Here is a 14,139-nt window from a genome sequence, read left to right as displayed (position 1 = left end):
AATGAAAACAAAATCACAAGAGGTTGTAAAGAACATCAGATACGCAATCAAACGCAACAGTTAGTTATGCTTTTACAGCAACATTTGATACATAAAATCCTCACAAGTTTTTGCATCTCTTTTTCATTGAAGGAAACAAGAATAAACTGCAATATCACATAAGTGTGTTTTTCTTGAACAAAAAAATAAAAGATAAAAAAATACATTGTTACTCCTCTGTTTAAACTTTATTTACAAATAACTGGGTATTTCTAATCTAGACATAGAAGCTCTTTCCAGGATAAATTGCAATAAGCTATGGATGATCTGAGCCCATGTCTCACAAAAAATACAATAGTTTTACTTGGTATCAATAAACATTTTAAAATATACTAAATTTTGCCAAGTATTACAATCATTGTCCAAACTGAATAGTAGTCTGAGTGCTGAACGAAGTGCATCAACAGAAATTACAAATTTTAGCGTAACATTTCTTTGTCACTCACGATAGGCAGCTATCCTTGCAAGTCATTAAAGCAAGTATCACAGACTCGGACAGGCTTCTTGGAAGAAGGAGTTAAGGCATTCTTTGCTGAGCACTCAGCACAGAAGATATTTCCACACTGTCTACAGTGATGCTGCAGAAGAACAGAAACATGCATGTTGAACATCAGTGATAGCACATGAATCACTAATATAGTATCAGTATTACCTCAAGTCAACTCCCATGTTTCAGAAGTTAGATAGAATTTTGAATTTAAATAGTAGTTACATAGCACACGGTGTGGAAATAAATGTTTTCCAAATGGTAGAGGAGGAATATATTCATAAGCACTTCACTGAACTGGGTGACTTTACCAGTTTCAGATATGAACTGATAGGAACAGATATGAACATCCTCCTCTTGAACTTGTTCCAGTCACATAAAACGTCCTTCTTACATGTAATTATCTGCTTTCACACTGAGAGGCATCCTTGGATGAAAAGAACCAGCAGCCTTTGTTTAAAGACTGACAATAGAACATCACTAAAGTAATGCATGACAGGAAGCACTAAGAACATGTCAGGAAGCACTGCAAAATGAACCTCATGGGCATCCCTCCTGCCTAGTAATGCGTTGGAGGGATGGTAATCTCTGGATGAAGGGCAGATCCTTCCATTTGAGGTAGCCTAACACCTTAACTGATCACAACTATTTTTACAAAGGTCTGACTACAGACCTAAAACACATTTTAGCTGTTTCTTTTGATCCGTGCCTAGTTAAGTACTTAGAAATAAATAGTCACAAAGCACTCGGATCATGCTGATGCTTCATATTTTCATACATATCTAATTTCTGCATTCCTTTCATACTGTAAACCCAGTTTGGTTACAAATACTTTTATTGAAAATGCTCTTACAACAGTGTAATTTTGCTTGCTCACTTAGGGGATTGAACTATTTTAATACTGTTCATTAACCGATGCTGTTAAAATGGCACAAGAATCATGAATAAAGTAAGTTTCATAAACTTCATTTTTAATACTTAAGGCATTGCAAGCCATAACTGTATTCTGAGATGTCCTGAGGATCACAACACTATTAAGGTCATTTTCTGAATGTAATTCATACGGGAGTTTGAAAGCAACAGAGAAAGAAAGTCCCCACACTTACTGTACAAATAATACCTACCCTTCTCACTGTCACCGAAAAGCCCTTCCCACAGGCCATACAATTCTGTACCTCATTGTCTTCTGCCCACTTCCTGTTGAGAGCTTGGGTGTGTTTGATCTATAGAGAAGACATTGAAAAGCAGGTTTTGGGGGTTTCGTTGTTTGTTGGTTTGGGCTTTTTTTTAATCCATGTCTAATTCCTACCTCTATTTTCATTACACACACTATCCAGATATAAAAGCACCAATTCTGCCACAACACTGAGAGCTTGTATTTGTTCAGAGATAAAAATCTTCCACGTTTCAAAACTATGATCAAATTTAAGAAACCACAGACAGCAATACAGCCCTTGCACTCCATAGGCATAACACCTAAGTCACTCTGGAAAGGTATCCCACCACCAATCTGACACAAACTTGAAAATTCTTCAGAGCTCCCACAGAGAGAATCAGCAAGTTTAATCACATCAAATCAAATTATACCTGTAATGACTGGTTTTCTCGGCCAAGTTCTTGCATTGCAGCAGTAGTGTTGTCCAGCTTCTTCTTCATTTCTACAAGTTTGGCTTGAAGCTTTTCAATTTCTCCCTCACTTTTTATACACCTGAGGCAAAATAGTAAACAGTCAGCTCAAAGCATAGAATGCAATGTACACCGTCTCATTTGGGCAAGTTGTCATGTCTGAGAAGTTCCTGTCATAAAATCCAGCCAAAAATCTCCTTGCTGTGAGAAATTCTTGGATGCCTTAACTAGAAAAATGTTCTGTTGTAAAAAACAGTTTTAAATTATCTGGCATAGCTACCAAATATCTATGGCTTATAAATACCTGGAGTTACTCCCAAAACCAGGAACAGTACTGAATGCAGTCCATTAACAGCAAATCCAAATAAATACCCCTCTGCAGAAGGATGCTCTCACAAACCAGCTGCAGCAGACCAGGTCAGAAAATAGAGCAGAAAATGAACCTTTTTCTTTTAGCCAGGCCACCTTCCATCAGATGAAATTCAGTTGACTGTTGAAAGCCAAATTTCAAAGGGTGTTCTTCTGCCAAGCTGTAAACAGCTACTGGATGAGTTCAGCACAGCATGGCAAGTGACTGCCAAAGAGAGAGTATCTCACTTGAATTGATCCCATCCTTTCCCAAGGTCTACAGCTCAAATACCAAATCAGCAAGCTTGACAGTATAAAAAAAGTTTTCCACCCTGCCTTAACCAAACACTTCAGTAAATAAGGGTGAAGAAAGTTTCCTATCTCGCAGGAGAGATAGGAAACCTATTCCTATCCTCCTATCCTATTCTTTCTTGTAATCACTGCTTTCAGGTAAGACCCCCTGCCTTCCATTCCTTCTGTTGCCTGAAGTAAACTCTACTTCCACGTGGTCACGACCACAACTTACCTCTCCAGCAACGCTCTCCTCTCATCCTGATTATTCTGCACTGTTGCTTCCAGGACCGCGATGTCTCCCCGTAAATCGTCCGTCTGTTTCTCCAGCTCGCCCACTCGCCTCTGACTGCTCTGCCACTCCTTCTTCATGGTAGCCAGGTTTTCGTTCAAAGCCGTGACCTGCATGCTGAGCTTGGTCTCCTTTTCCTCATGCTTGCGGTTTTCTGCTTCTTTCTCTTGTTTCTCTGTGTGCTAAGAAAACAATGGAACAATGAAAACCAACCTTCCAAGTATTCTTTCCCACTTCCCTACATTGAATTGAGCCAAAGAATCTTACTGGACTAGAATCACTACTTTTCATCAACAAACTCTACTAGACAAGGCTGGCATCCCACTGAATTTTCATACACCATTAAATGCCTCAGGAATTTTTGACCTTGTCATTTAAAAATTAATGTCATATGAAACGAAAGTCAATTTTCTGCTTCCTCTCTGCCTCTGAAAGAGTCCAAAGTTGTGTTCACAAACCAAGTCTTATCCTCTCTAATATACTAACCAGTTTAGCTTCAATTTCAGCACATTGCTTCTTCAGCTCCTCTTCTCTCTTTTTCAGCTGATCTTTGAGAGCTTGATGGGTGTTTTTTTCCTGTTCCAGAGCTGAATTCACATTATCTATTTTGCCTTGCAGCTCTAATTTTTGTTGAATCAACAGCTGTTTTGCATCCTTGAGATTTGCCACCTCCTGTTGGGATACAGAGCTCAAAGTTAAAGTAGTAACATTGAAGGGATAAATGGCTTAAATTCAAAATTACTGTAATTCTTTCCAAGGAGAGGGCAGCAATAGCTTTTACTTTCAACACTGGAAAAAAAGGTGATTTAGTAGCACAAAGTACCGGTGATTTTCATAATCAAAGATTTTAAACTTATACCTACATTATGAACAACATAAAATTTAAAAATACATTTAATGTGTGTTTCTACTGAAATAGTGGAAGCTCTGTTGGATTATTTTCTACAGTTCTTTGAAAAGATATGTCCATTGTAATTTTTTAGAGTGTGTTCTAAAATTTACTTCACATCGTTCTGTGGCTGCAATCATGAGGTTTAAAGCATCAAAATGACAATGTGAAACCAAACACTGGTGGATCTATTAGTCTGAAATGTATAGATAATTGCCTTACATTTTAAGCAATTAGGGTGATACATTTGGTTTCAAATACTAGTTTCACTTATTCTTCTGTAATATAACATGAAAAATCCTGTAGCAAAACAGTCAGTTACATTTACAGGAATGATCTTCCTTAAAATTACACAGCCAAGCATGCAGGTACTAAACGACTAATGGGGTTTGCTGGTACTTCATAAATCAAGATTTCCATCACAACTTAAAACCAAGCCAAAGGCAGTGAAAGAACATACCCTGAGGACAGGGGGATGCTCAATACATGCATATCTATCTGTTCCCTGGTAGGAGACAGGAAACGGAGTGCATGCCTTTAGGAGACAATTTTTTCTTTATTTTGATTGCTTGTAGGGAGATTGGGAGATTCATATTAAGCTGAAACTGGTGTGCACATATTTTATATACATCTTTATGAATTTTCTTCTTTGCAATAGAGATTTCAGGAATTATGAGAATTATAATAACTTTCCCTCAAAAGGCAAGAAGGTACCAGACACAGATTGCCTGAAAAAAACACAATACAGACTACACTCTCAAAATTAGAGACAGAGATGGTTTACTTTCTTTTTATTAGCATGTAGGGACTATACCTTCATTTATAATTTTGCAGCAACTTAAGCCCTGTGTGCTTTACAAATATTACTCCTAGCAGTATAATATGGAAAACATAAACTACAGCCTTTTAGGAGTGTTGGCTTCCAAAGAGACTAAAAAATTTAATACGTAGAATGTGTTGAGAAATAATTTGTTTTACTGAAGACTAAAAATTAATTAAAGCAGCCAAATTTTTACTCTTTAGAGACTTCATTTGATTGTTATGATTTTGGAATAGTCTTTTATGAGGCTCCTGACATTGTTTTTTCCCCAAGTGTGACCTTTTAAGACATTTTAGAAACAACAGCACATCAAGAGTTTCAACTCTACCACACATCCTTGAGAAGTACCAGATGTGCCTAGAATATCTGGGTAAGTTCACATTCATTACACTTTTGGACATCTTTCTGCACTTCAGAATAGTCAAGCCAGGATAGGCAGAGTGAATCTACAGTGAAACAGAAAAAAAGCCAGCTAAGACAAGTTATATCGTCCATCTGGCCAGAAACACTGGGCACCAGAGCTCCAGGAGAATCACTAATCAAGTCAGCATTGCTCAGGAACCTCAATAAAATCTGTGCTTTGGTTCCCTTACCTGTAATATTGATATTTACAGCAACCATCTTTGCAAAGCCATTCCAGATAATCTCTACTGAGTAGGCAGATTAGTATTCTTAGCAGATAACCAACCACATGAAGACTAGTTTGTCTCAATATACCTTCTCAAATTCTTGCTTGCAGACTCTAAGCTCTTCACCCAGCTTGGCACTTTCTTTTTCAAGTCTACTCCTTATTTCCTGGAGCTCAGTTGTTTTACATTTTTCATTAGCCAAGTCTTTTTCTTTCAAGATCTTGAAGAGAAATAAGAAGTGCTAGATATGTTACTATTTCCAAGTCCACAAAATAAACAAGTGAATAAATAACCTTGTAATTAAGGTTAAAAAAACCACCACATATCTATGTCCACAGTTCATAGTGCAAACGATTAGCAGCATGTTTCCAGTTTTAGATTTAAAACTAATAACTTTTTTTCCCCACATCTAGCCACTTAGAATAAAGAGCCTAGTTCAGAACAAACTAACTTCAGCTAATTGTTAAAAGTCTTTGCACCAGAGGTTCAATAAAACTGCCATTGCTATGCACTAAACAATAGTGCTGTGCCCCCCAAATAGCCCTTGTTTAGAGATGCAACAGAAATTAATAATGGATGACAGCATGGGGAGGATGCATCTGTGGGAAAATTTCAAAAGAGAGGCACCTACCTTGTCATTCTGAAGATCCTGCAACATTTTGGTTTTCTCACCCAGCTGCTGCTCCTTCTTTGATGCATCCTGCTCCAGCGTAGACTTTGCTTTCTTCAGTTCCTGAATCTGCTGATTATTGCTAGCAATTCTATTTCTGCTGCAAACTAATTCTTCTTGAGCTAGATCAAGTTTTTCTTCTGTGGACTAAGGACAAAGAGAATTCTGCAAATTATCTGATAGTATGAGACTGTATTATACTCAAAGGTCACTTAAACATTTTTCACATGCTTCCACATGAAAAATCATTAGCTAGCATGCAACATTTAATTTCCAATGTTTACAGAAACTTCTAGGTTACAAGGTCCCCCTAAGTAAAAAGAAACTCCCTAGTTCAGCAACAATACCTTCCTGTACATATTCCACCTTGCACCGTTCCGCAGAGAAAAGACAAAAACACAACAAAACAGCAGAAAATGAAAGGTGACTGATGAAAAGAGAATGGTATTTGCTGACACAAATTTATTTTATTCTTTTGGCAAATCAACTGCTTTAAAACTCTAGATGGCTAGTATGGAGGTACTGAAATTATATAGTAAAGATTTCAAAAGTCATTCAATGCTAATTTTTGCCAATGACTCAATGAAAGAAGTGCTAGGACAGTCATGAAACTTCTGAAAATTCTGAAACTAAATGTACAACTCAAAAATGCTAATACCAGTTCAAAACATTTCACAGTCTCAGCAGCGTAAAGATTGTAATCACCAAATTTAAACTTCCAATCATAATCTAATACAGATTATATTTTAAATTGTCTACAGCTCTCCCCATTACCTCAAAAAAGAACTTGGATTTCTGTCTCTAAAACAAAAGAAAAACCCAAAAAAACAACATAAAAATTGCACACAAGGCTCATTCTATTTGCTCACAGCAAAGTCAAACTTTGGGGTTCTTACTGAGTCAGTATTTTGGAGAATACATCTTAAAAGCCTTTTTTTAAGCCAAGCATTAACTTGACTTGGAAGCATGTTCTTTCACAAAGATCCAATTATAAAACCCATGATACCAAGCTCATCCTCCAATCTCATAAAATATCAGAATTTTATGGAAATTTTTATGCTAAGAGAATGTGAAGTGAGGAGATTACTATGAGTGATAAATTTATTACCTCCAGTGCATCAGTATGGATTTAAATTCTATTAGGATAAATGAAATTCTTTTTGAAGCTCTTACTTAAACCCTAGTCAAACCTCTCACTGAAGGCTAGGGATTTTAAAATGAACAGTACAAGCACCACTTTGATTTCTCTTAATTATTCATATGCTTTAAGAGCTCCAGTGTTGATTTAAAATAAATTGATTTCTGATGCCTCCTAACCCTTCCTTGTAATGTCTGCAGAGTCAGACTTAGTTTGAAACACCAATTATGCAATGCTGCTGATTCAGTAACATTTCAATAGCATTTCAAATTCAGCAATCCAGTGACTCACAAAAGCCTCTGACTGGCTTTTAAAATTAATTTTAAGACCAAATGTTTGATTTGCTTTCTGAGCTGTTCAAGTTTACTATGTAACGCTTTATAAGGTGTTAACTGAGAAAACATCTTAAGCAGAAGAGGAAGTGCATTTGCAACTGGGTCTTGAAGAGATCAAAATTACCCTCCTCTCCACTGTGGGCAGTGCAGTACCCTATTTAGTTAGCAATGGGAAGGATGGGAAGTCTAGTAGCATCCTCACAGGAAAACCAAGTAGTCTTTGCAGTTTTAGAAAGAAGCATAATGAAGACACAGCTTTTAATGTAGTTACATTAATTTGTTAGTATAAGATGATGAAATCTTATGTCTATGAAATGGAGAGTGACACGCAAAATAGCCTCACCTAAGGAATACTGCTCCCTCAATGGACTCTCCCAAAGTTTCTACACCAGATAGACTACCTCACTGTGTCTATACATAGGCTAAGACAATGTAAACAATCTTTCAAGGGGAGCTACTATTAAGCATACTCTGCACTGTGTTATGCACAAATCTTTTTATAATTCAGGAGTTTCTAATACAAGAGACAGGGAATTTTGCATAGAATTTAGCATACTATGGCTTACAAGTGCCTCTAACGTGTGGTGTGATTAATAATGATGCTACCTTAACTGGGAAACCATTCAATATAATATTAACAGGAAATGCACCTTGTATCTATTTATGCTTTTTTTTTTTTGGTTGGTTGGTTTGTTGGGTTTTTTGGTGTTTTTTTTTCTTTTCTGTTTTGGTCAAAAGTCCCTTGCAGCACTCTCAGAATGAAATCTTCTTGCACACAGTTAAGTGTTGCAGTTATTAACCTTGCTCCTCACTTTGTTTCCATTGAGACTGTAATTCAGCCTGATCTTTCAGGACTGATGATAAACACTTATGTTTAACATAAAATCACTTCTCAAAACATCTGATGCCATTTATCTTCTTTAATTATCATTCAGTTTTGCAACTGCCCCCAGAATATCATAGGTGTTCTCTCAACAAGATATCCCAAAACTTGCTCTTTAAGATGGTAGACAAAACTGAATGCGTGGGAAAAGTACATACAGAACAAAATAAGGCTATCTAGTTATTTCTGAAAATAAAAACATATTTTAGGATGACCATTACTATATAGAGTTCATGTAAATAAGTAAAAAGATAAGATGACATTGTACAACTTGGGCTGTGGCAGTGCAAATAATAGTGCCAACAGCAGAATTAGATGGGTGTTAGGACATGGATTAATTCCACCTAAGCAAGGTGCAAAAATGAGCATTCTAGTCTTTGTTTTCCATCTTCTGCACTCCCTGACTCCATCCCACATGGAAAGACATGAAATGATTCACAGATGCTAACCTGATGTCTCTCCACTTCCTAAGAAGACAGGCTAGATGGAGTGTAGGCAATGTAGGTTTCTGACTTACAGACCTGAGGTTTGGGAGCACTAATGTTGTCCCAGAATATCCACTGAAGGTACAGTGGCAGTTATAGCAATAATGGAAGAAAAAAAACATTCTTTTGAGAACACAAAGGAGACCAGGACTAACTACAAAAAGCACAAATGTCAAAAATAAAGGATAATTGGAAGAGCTCAGGAGAGCTGGATTCACACAAAGTATGTTCACAGTAAATCAAGGCAAAACCAATAGTTCTGTGTTTTTATTAACTCTTCTTTATAAAGAAGGACTTTAAGACAAAAGAAAGAAAAAAAAAAAACCAACCCAAAACCAACCACCTGAAATACTTTGTGTGTATACAAAAAAATTTATATATTACATATGTATATATGCACACACATACACATGTATGTGTATATTTTTGCAAAACCATTCAGTGGTTTGTTGTTTTGGTTTTTTTTCTAATAAAACACTGTACCTTTTACAAGCACTCAGATCCTACCCAGTCAGAGAGACAAGAATGTACGAGTGCAGTCACTGTTACAGAGGGAGTATTTTTAAACCAAAGTAAATTTGCAGCAAATAGTATCCATAAAATTATAACTATGTTTCCTGCTTCCCATTTTGTTACAACACTTCCCATATTTTCTCCACAAGACTTAGAGCTTCAAAGTTTGCATCTGGTACAGCTACTTAGCTAGGAGCTTCTGTTGCTGCACCAGACACTAGAATTCAGTCTTATTGATGGCACTCCAGAGAGGAGCTGCTCGCTCTGCAGCTCTCTCTCAAGCAATGCTGTATCTTCAAAACTTCCCTGAAGCCTTTGTTGACTTTTCAGTCTCACCACCCCTCCCAGCTGGAGCTGAGCAAGCGCTCCCAGCAGTGACATTCCAAGCAGATGCCAGCAGATGGTGCTCTGTGTCCAGCTCAAGTTCCGGGATCCCTTCTCAGGGACCTGACCCACCACCCCACTACTCACCTCACCCCTATGCTCTACGGGCATTTCTCACCCATCCCCACGCCTGAAACCTCAGCTTCACCAATTGCGTGGTGCTGCAGCACATGACAATACTTAAGTTTTCCCTTGTAGTATTTCTAACTAAAGAAAACCTAGCACTGCTAGGATCTCGCAACACAGCCTGGCCATGGATGTCCTTAACAACACTGGGCTTCAAATTGACTCAACACAGGGATTTCATAACTCTACTAAAAATCCTGCACTGAAAGATGCCCAAGCTCATCTTACATACAAGTTTTAAAACTTCTACTGCTGCCTACCAGTAAAATTAACACCAATCTGAACCTCAGCACACCCACCAGATTCAGTTCCAAACTTTAACTACAGTCCAAAGCTTTAGTTCAAATTCTCTTTTATTAAATAACTCACCTAAGGAGAAACATAATCCAGACGACTGACTTAGAATTTGGCTGTGAAACTCCACCATAAAGTTCTTCTGACTTGAGTGGTATTTTGACATTTAAGTGTCAAGACTAACATTATGATGCTGATGCTTTCCGAACATGGTTTTTCCTTTGCTGTCTTCTCAGACAAGTTTTCACTGCTTCTTTAAGTTAACATGGCAATATGGCAGCACATCTACAATCTGTTCCCCAGCTTTCCCCTCTTCTACATTTCAGAGAAAAAAATGGTGGCAAGCAGACTTCACTAACACTAATTAGGTATGTTTTTTAAAATTTCTTTTTTTGATCAAGCAAACAACCTCCAAGTTGGTACATCACTTCAGTACTGACAACCTCAGTCTTCCTCAGGCTCTCCAGGCTCCACAAAGGCTAACAAAATAGATGAGTTACCTAACTACTCATCTTGAAAATCTTGTTTTCCCTTTGCCATCACCTTATTTTACCTTTTTGCAGAGATGTTCTCTCTCTCCCTTGTTACCATCCCCATTCAGGTTTAAAAGCACGTGGGACACCTACTGTCCTATTTTATACTTGTCAGAGAAAAGTCATCAAAATGGTTTATTAACATCTTCAGAGCAATTTTTGCAAAAAGTCATACTTAAATGAAAGCTATAGCACAAATGCCAGTTATTGAGCACATCTGATGCTTTTATAGGTCACTGCATTACCAAAAGTGATCTAAATGCATTGCAGGAAATTAACTCACAGGGAGATGTGTGCTACAGTGATAAACCATAAGAAAGATTACGTTTAAACCCCCTTTGCTTGTTAATCATGCTGAAGTTCTTCACATTTGTACATGGCAATTCAGCCAAACCCAAACATTGATAAATAAAGCTTCTGTAACCTGCAGGGAAACGTGGCAGATAATCTAATTCTACAGAGGAGTATGATTAATAAAACTACAATAGCCTATATGCTATTTCTGTTTTTTCTTAAAAGCCTGGCATTTGGCTAAGGCTTCACAGCTCACAATCTGAAATGGTCAAAAGATCTTTAGGGATATCAGTGGTGGGACTGAAAGGCCTCTACCAGGACAGGTGAAAGAGAGCTCTGACATCTAAGCAGTCAACAGTGGCTCCCTAAAGGGAGCCTAGGGATACCTAATGAAGCAAACAAAAGCTGACATCTAAAACGATTCAGTTAATCTGTCTTCTAAAAGTGCCTATTTCTCTCTATAAACTTCAGAAGAGCCTAGAACAACAGTGTCAGACAGACACAGACAAAGCTGCAGAGGGATTCATCTGAAGTAAAAAGTGCCAAATCCATCTTGCCAGTAGACAGCCAGTCTCTGCAGCACAGTATGTCCTGGGACTAACTGAAGCATTGGCTCGGCACAGACATGAAGGAGGGGAGCAGAAAAAAAGGACAAAAAACATCTTTGCTGACTGACGCAACTCCCAGCAATAGCTCTTTGAAGGCACTACATCTTAAGACCAAATCAGACAAATTCAGTTTAGGAACAGCAAAAACTTCAAGGACTAAGTTCAGACACCTGCATTGAAGGCCCCTAATCCTGATGTTTTCATTAGTTCAACATCTCTGCCTATTGACAAAAGCAAAAGGGACAATGACATGGAAAAAGATTGGCAGTTAAGATTTTAATGAAATAATCTACAAGACAGCAGTCATTCACCTGCTGGCATAAGCTTTGCTCCAATTAGCATTGCTGTTTAAATTAGTTGAAAGTTACAATACATAGCATGAAAAAGTAACACAAAAAATTAACTCTTAAAAAAAAATTAAAATAAATTGTCTTTCACTTTGCTGCTGCACAAATATGACAGTAGTTCGGGTAAGACAGCAAATATCCATGGCTTTACCTTAGATTCAGGGTGTCCTTTGCTCCATGGGAAAGGATTGTACAACACTAAACTAATATATACATATATGTGTGTGTGTGTGTGTGTATATATATATGCATATATATATATATATATATATCAGAAGAGGTGTTTTGGGTTTTTTCCCTATACAATTCTTGCACTGTTTCTTGGTCTATAAAATTAGAATAAACAGATCTCTTAAGTTATGTATGACATTAAAATTACTGTAAGTACCTTCAGGTCTTGCCTGATTGCCAGCAGCTCAGACTCTTTCCCATAGAGGTCCAGCTGCAGCTTCTCCATGTTTTCCTTATGTTTTTCATGGGTCTTCTGTAACTCTGCTAGTTTGGTTTTCTCTGCTTTAAGCTCTTGTGCTGACAAAATAGACTGCTGTTGCAGTTTATTCTCCAGTTCTGCCTGAAACATAAGCATATAAGGTTTCAGTAATGTTACAGACAGCAAAGTAAGTTCAATAAACTGTATTTCTATTGCAAGATATTTTTTTCCACTTATGAAATTGAACTTCTGTAATCGGATGGGATTTTACAGTAATATTTTGTGACTAATTAAAAAAAATTAATTCATGTCAGAAGACTACGGGAGACTCATCAAGACAAAACATGAAAAATCTAGATAATGTTTCCAAGTCCTAAAGTTTCCACATACTGACTAAACCACAACTGTGCTTTAGCATGTAGCACACGGCAGCCAAAGCTGGAACAATATTTCACACTGCATGGCACACAACATAACATTCCCTAATGTCATAAGACATTCAAACTATTTTCATTATCATTAATGTGCTTCATACTGTCACTCAGATAAATGTTTTATGGTGTAATAAGAGAAGCCTTCACTTAAAACTGCTGTGAGTGTTCCAAGACACTGCAGAAATTGTCCAAACTACTCTCAGAAAATTATAATGGTTCACAAGAATATGGCAACTCTTGCCTTATAGCATGTTCCTGAAGTGAAAAGAAACACAATTGAAACTTATTTCCTAGAGAATCCATATTTCAAGTACTTGTTCTTCTTAGTTTATTACTGTTGTTGTTGATGTTGTTTCCATATCCAACAGCATATGAAGAAATTGTTTCCACATTCTCACCCTATCAGCTCTGACAAGGCCACAGCAAAAAGCTGTTTTTCACAAAGATACTGAAATAAAAGTTACAGTATTTATCAGAGAAATTTAAATTAACTTTCTTCAAGGTGTAAGAAAGTCTTACCTTTTCTAAAAGGGCAGTTTTCAATTCAGCCTGAAGTGTTTCACTATGGTTTTTTTTCTGCTCAAAAGAATCCCTTAACTCTCTCAGCTTTCCCTGGAGATGTTGCTCGCTTTTTTCTTTCTCTTTCAGAAGACCCTGAATTTCCAGTACTTGAGCTCGTGCTGAATCAAGTTCTATTGACAGCTGCTTAGAAATCTGTATTAAAAGATGTTAAATAACTATACATAATTTTAATTCAAATCTTTACTTGTAGATGCCTATTTGTACAACTGCCATTTGAACCATGTGGATGACAAAATACATATTTCAAAAATAAAAGAGAATTTCACAGGTAAAGAACTGGTCAAGCCTATTAAAACTGAGGATACAGGCTCAGGAAATCAGCTCTCAAAAGACCACTAGAAGTTGGGAAGAATACCTTTACTGTAGGACTCTGCAAGGCTTTCCCTATTCTGCTTTCCTCTAGGTATCTGCTGGTTTTCCTCTGCCGGGGACCAGGTAAGAGACCAAGCTACACCCTTTTTGCCTGCTCTTCCCTCTTGATAAAGAGCTGCAGATTATTTGCAGCAACAGGTTTCCAAGTGTGCTGCTGTTGCTTCCTGCACACAGAATCAGATCATTCCATAGTCCTCTTGCTGCTACTTACTGCTTTAATGCTAGGTGAGTCAACACTGGAATACAGATTTTAAGAGCTACAACAAAGCATTAAATTCACCTGTTAGCTC

At 37.3% G+C, this 14,139-nt stretch overlaps 1 protein-coding gene across 2 annotated transcripts in view; it reads right to left on the bottom strand.

The window, feature by feature from the left end:
* Positions 1–208: 208 nt before the first annotated feature.
* Positions 209–14,139, bottom strand: part of EEA1 (early endosome antigen 1) — a 71,129-nt gene continuing 57,198 nt past the window's right edge. For both annotated transcript variants that reach the window (XM_030449422.1, XM_030449431.1), the window contains 9 exons: positions 13,415–13,609; positions 12,420–12,602; positions 6,053–6,238; positions 5,510–5,641; positions 3,570–3,755; positions 3,027–3,265; positions 2,114–2,234; positions 1,651–1,749; positions 209–617 (listed from right to left, as the gene is read on the bottom strand). In XM_030449422.1, coding sequence (XP_030305282.1) covers positions 495–617; positions 1,651–1,749; positions 2,114–2,234; positions 3,027–3,265; positions 3,570–3,755; positions 5,510–5,641; positions 6,053–6,238; positions 12,420–12,602; positions 13,415–13,609 — 1,464 coding nt within the window. In that variant the 3' untranslated portion in view covers positions 209–494. The remainder of the gene's footprint in view (positions 618–1,650; positions 1,750–2,113; positions 2,235–3,026; positions 3,266–3,569; positions 3,756–5,509; positions 5,642–6,052; positions 6,239–12,419; positions 12,603–13,414; positions 13,610–14,139) is intronic.

This window comes from Calypte anna, chromosome 1, assembly GCF_003957555.1.
Source record: "Calypte anna isolate BGI_N300 chromosome 1, bCalAnn1_v1.p, whole genome shotgun sequence".
Lineage (NCBI taxonomy): Eukaryota > Metazoa > Chordata > Aves > Apodiformes > Trochilidae > Calypte > Calypte anna.
The sequence above is the reverse complement of the archived record's forward strand: the minus strand, read 5'-3'. Positions and strand labels throughout refer to the sequence as shown.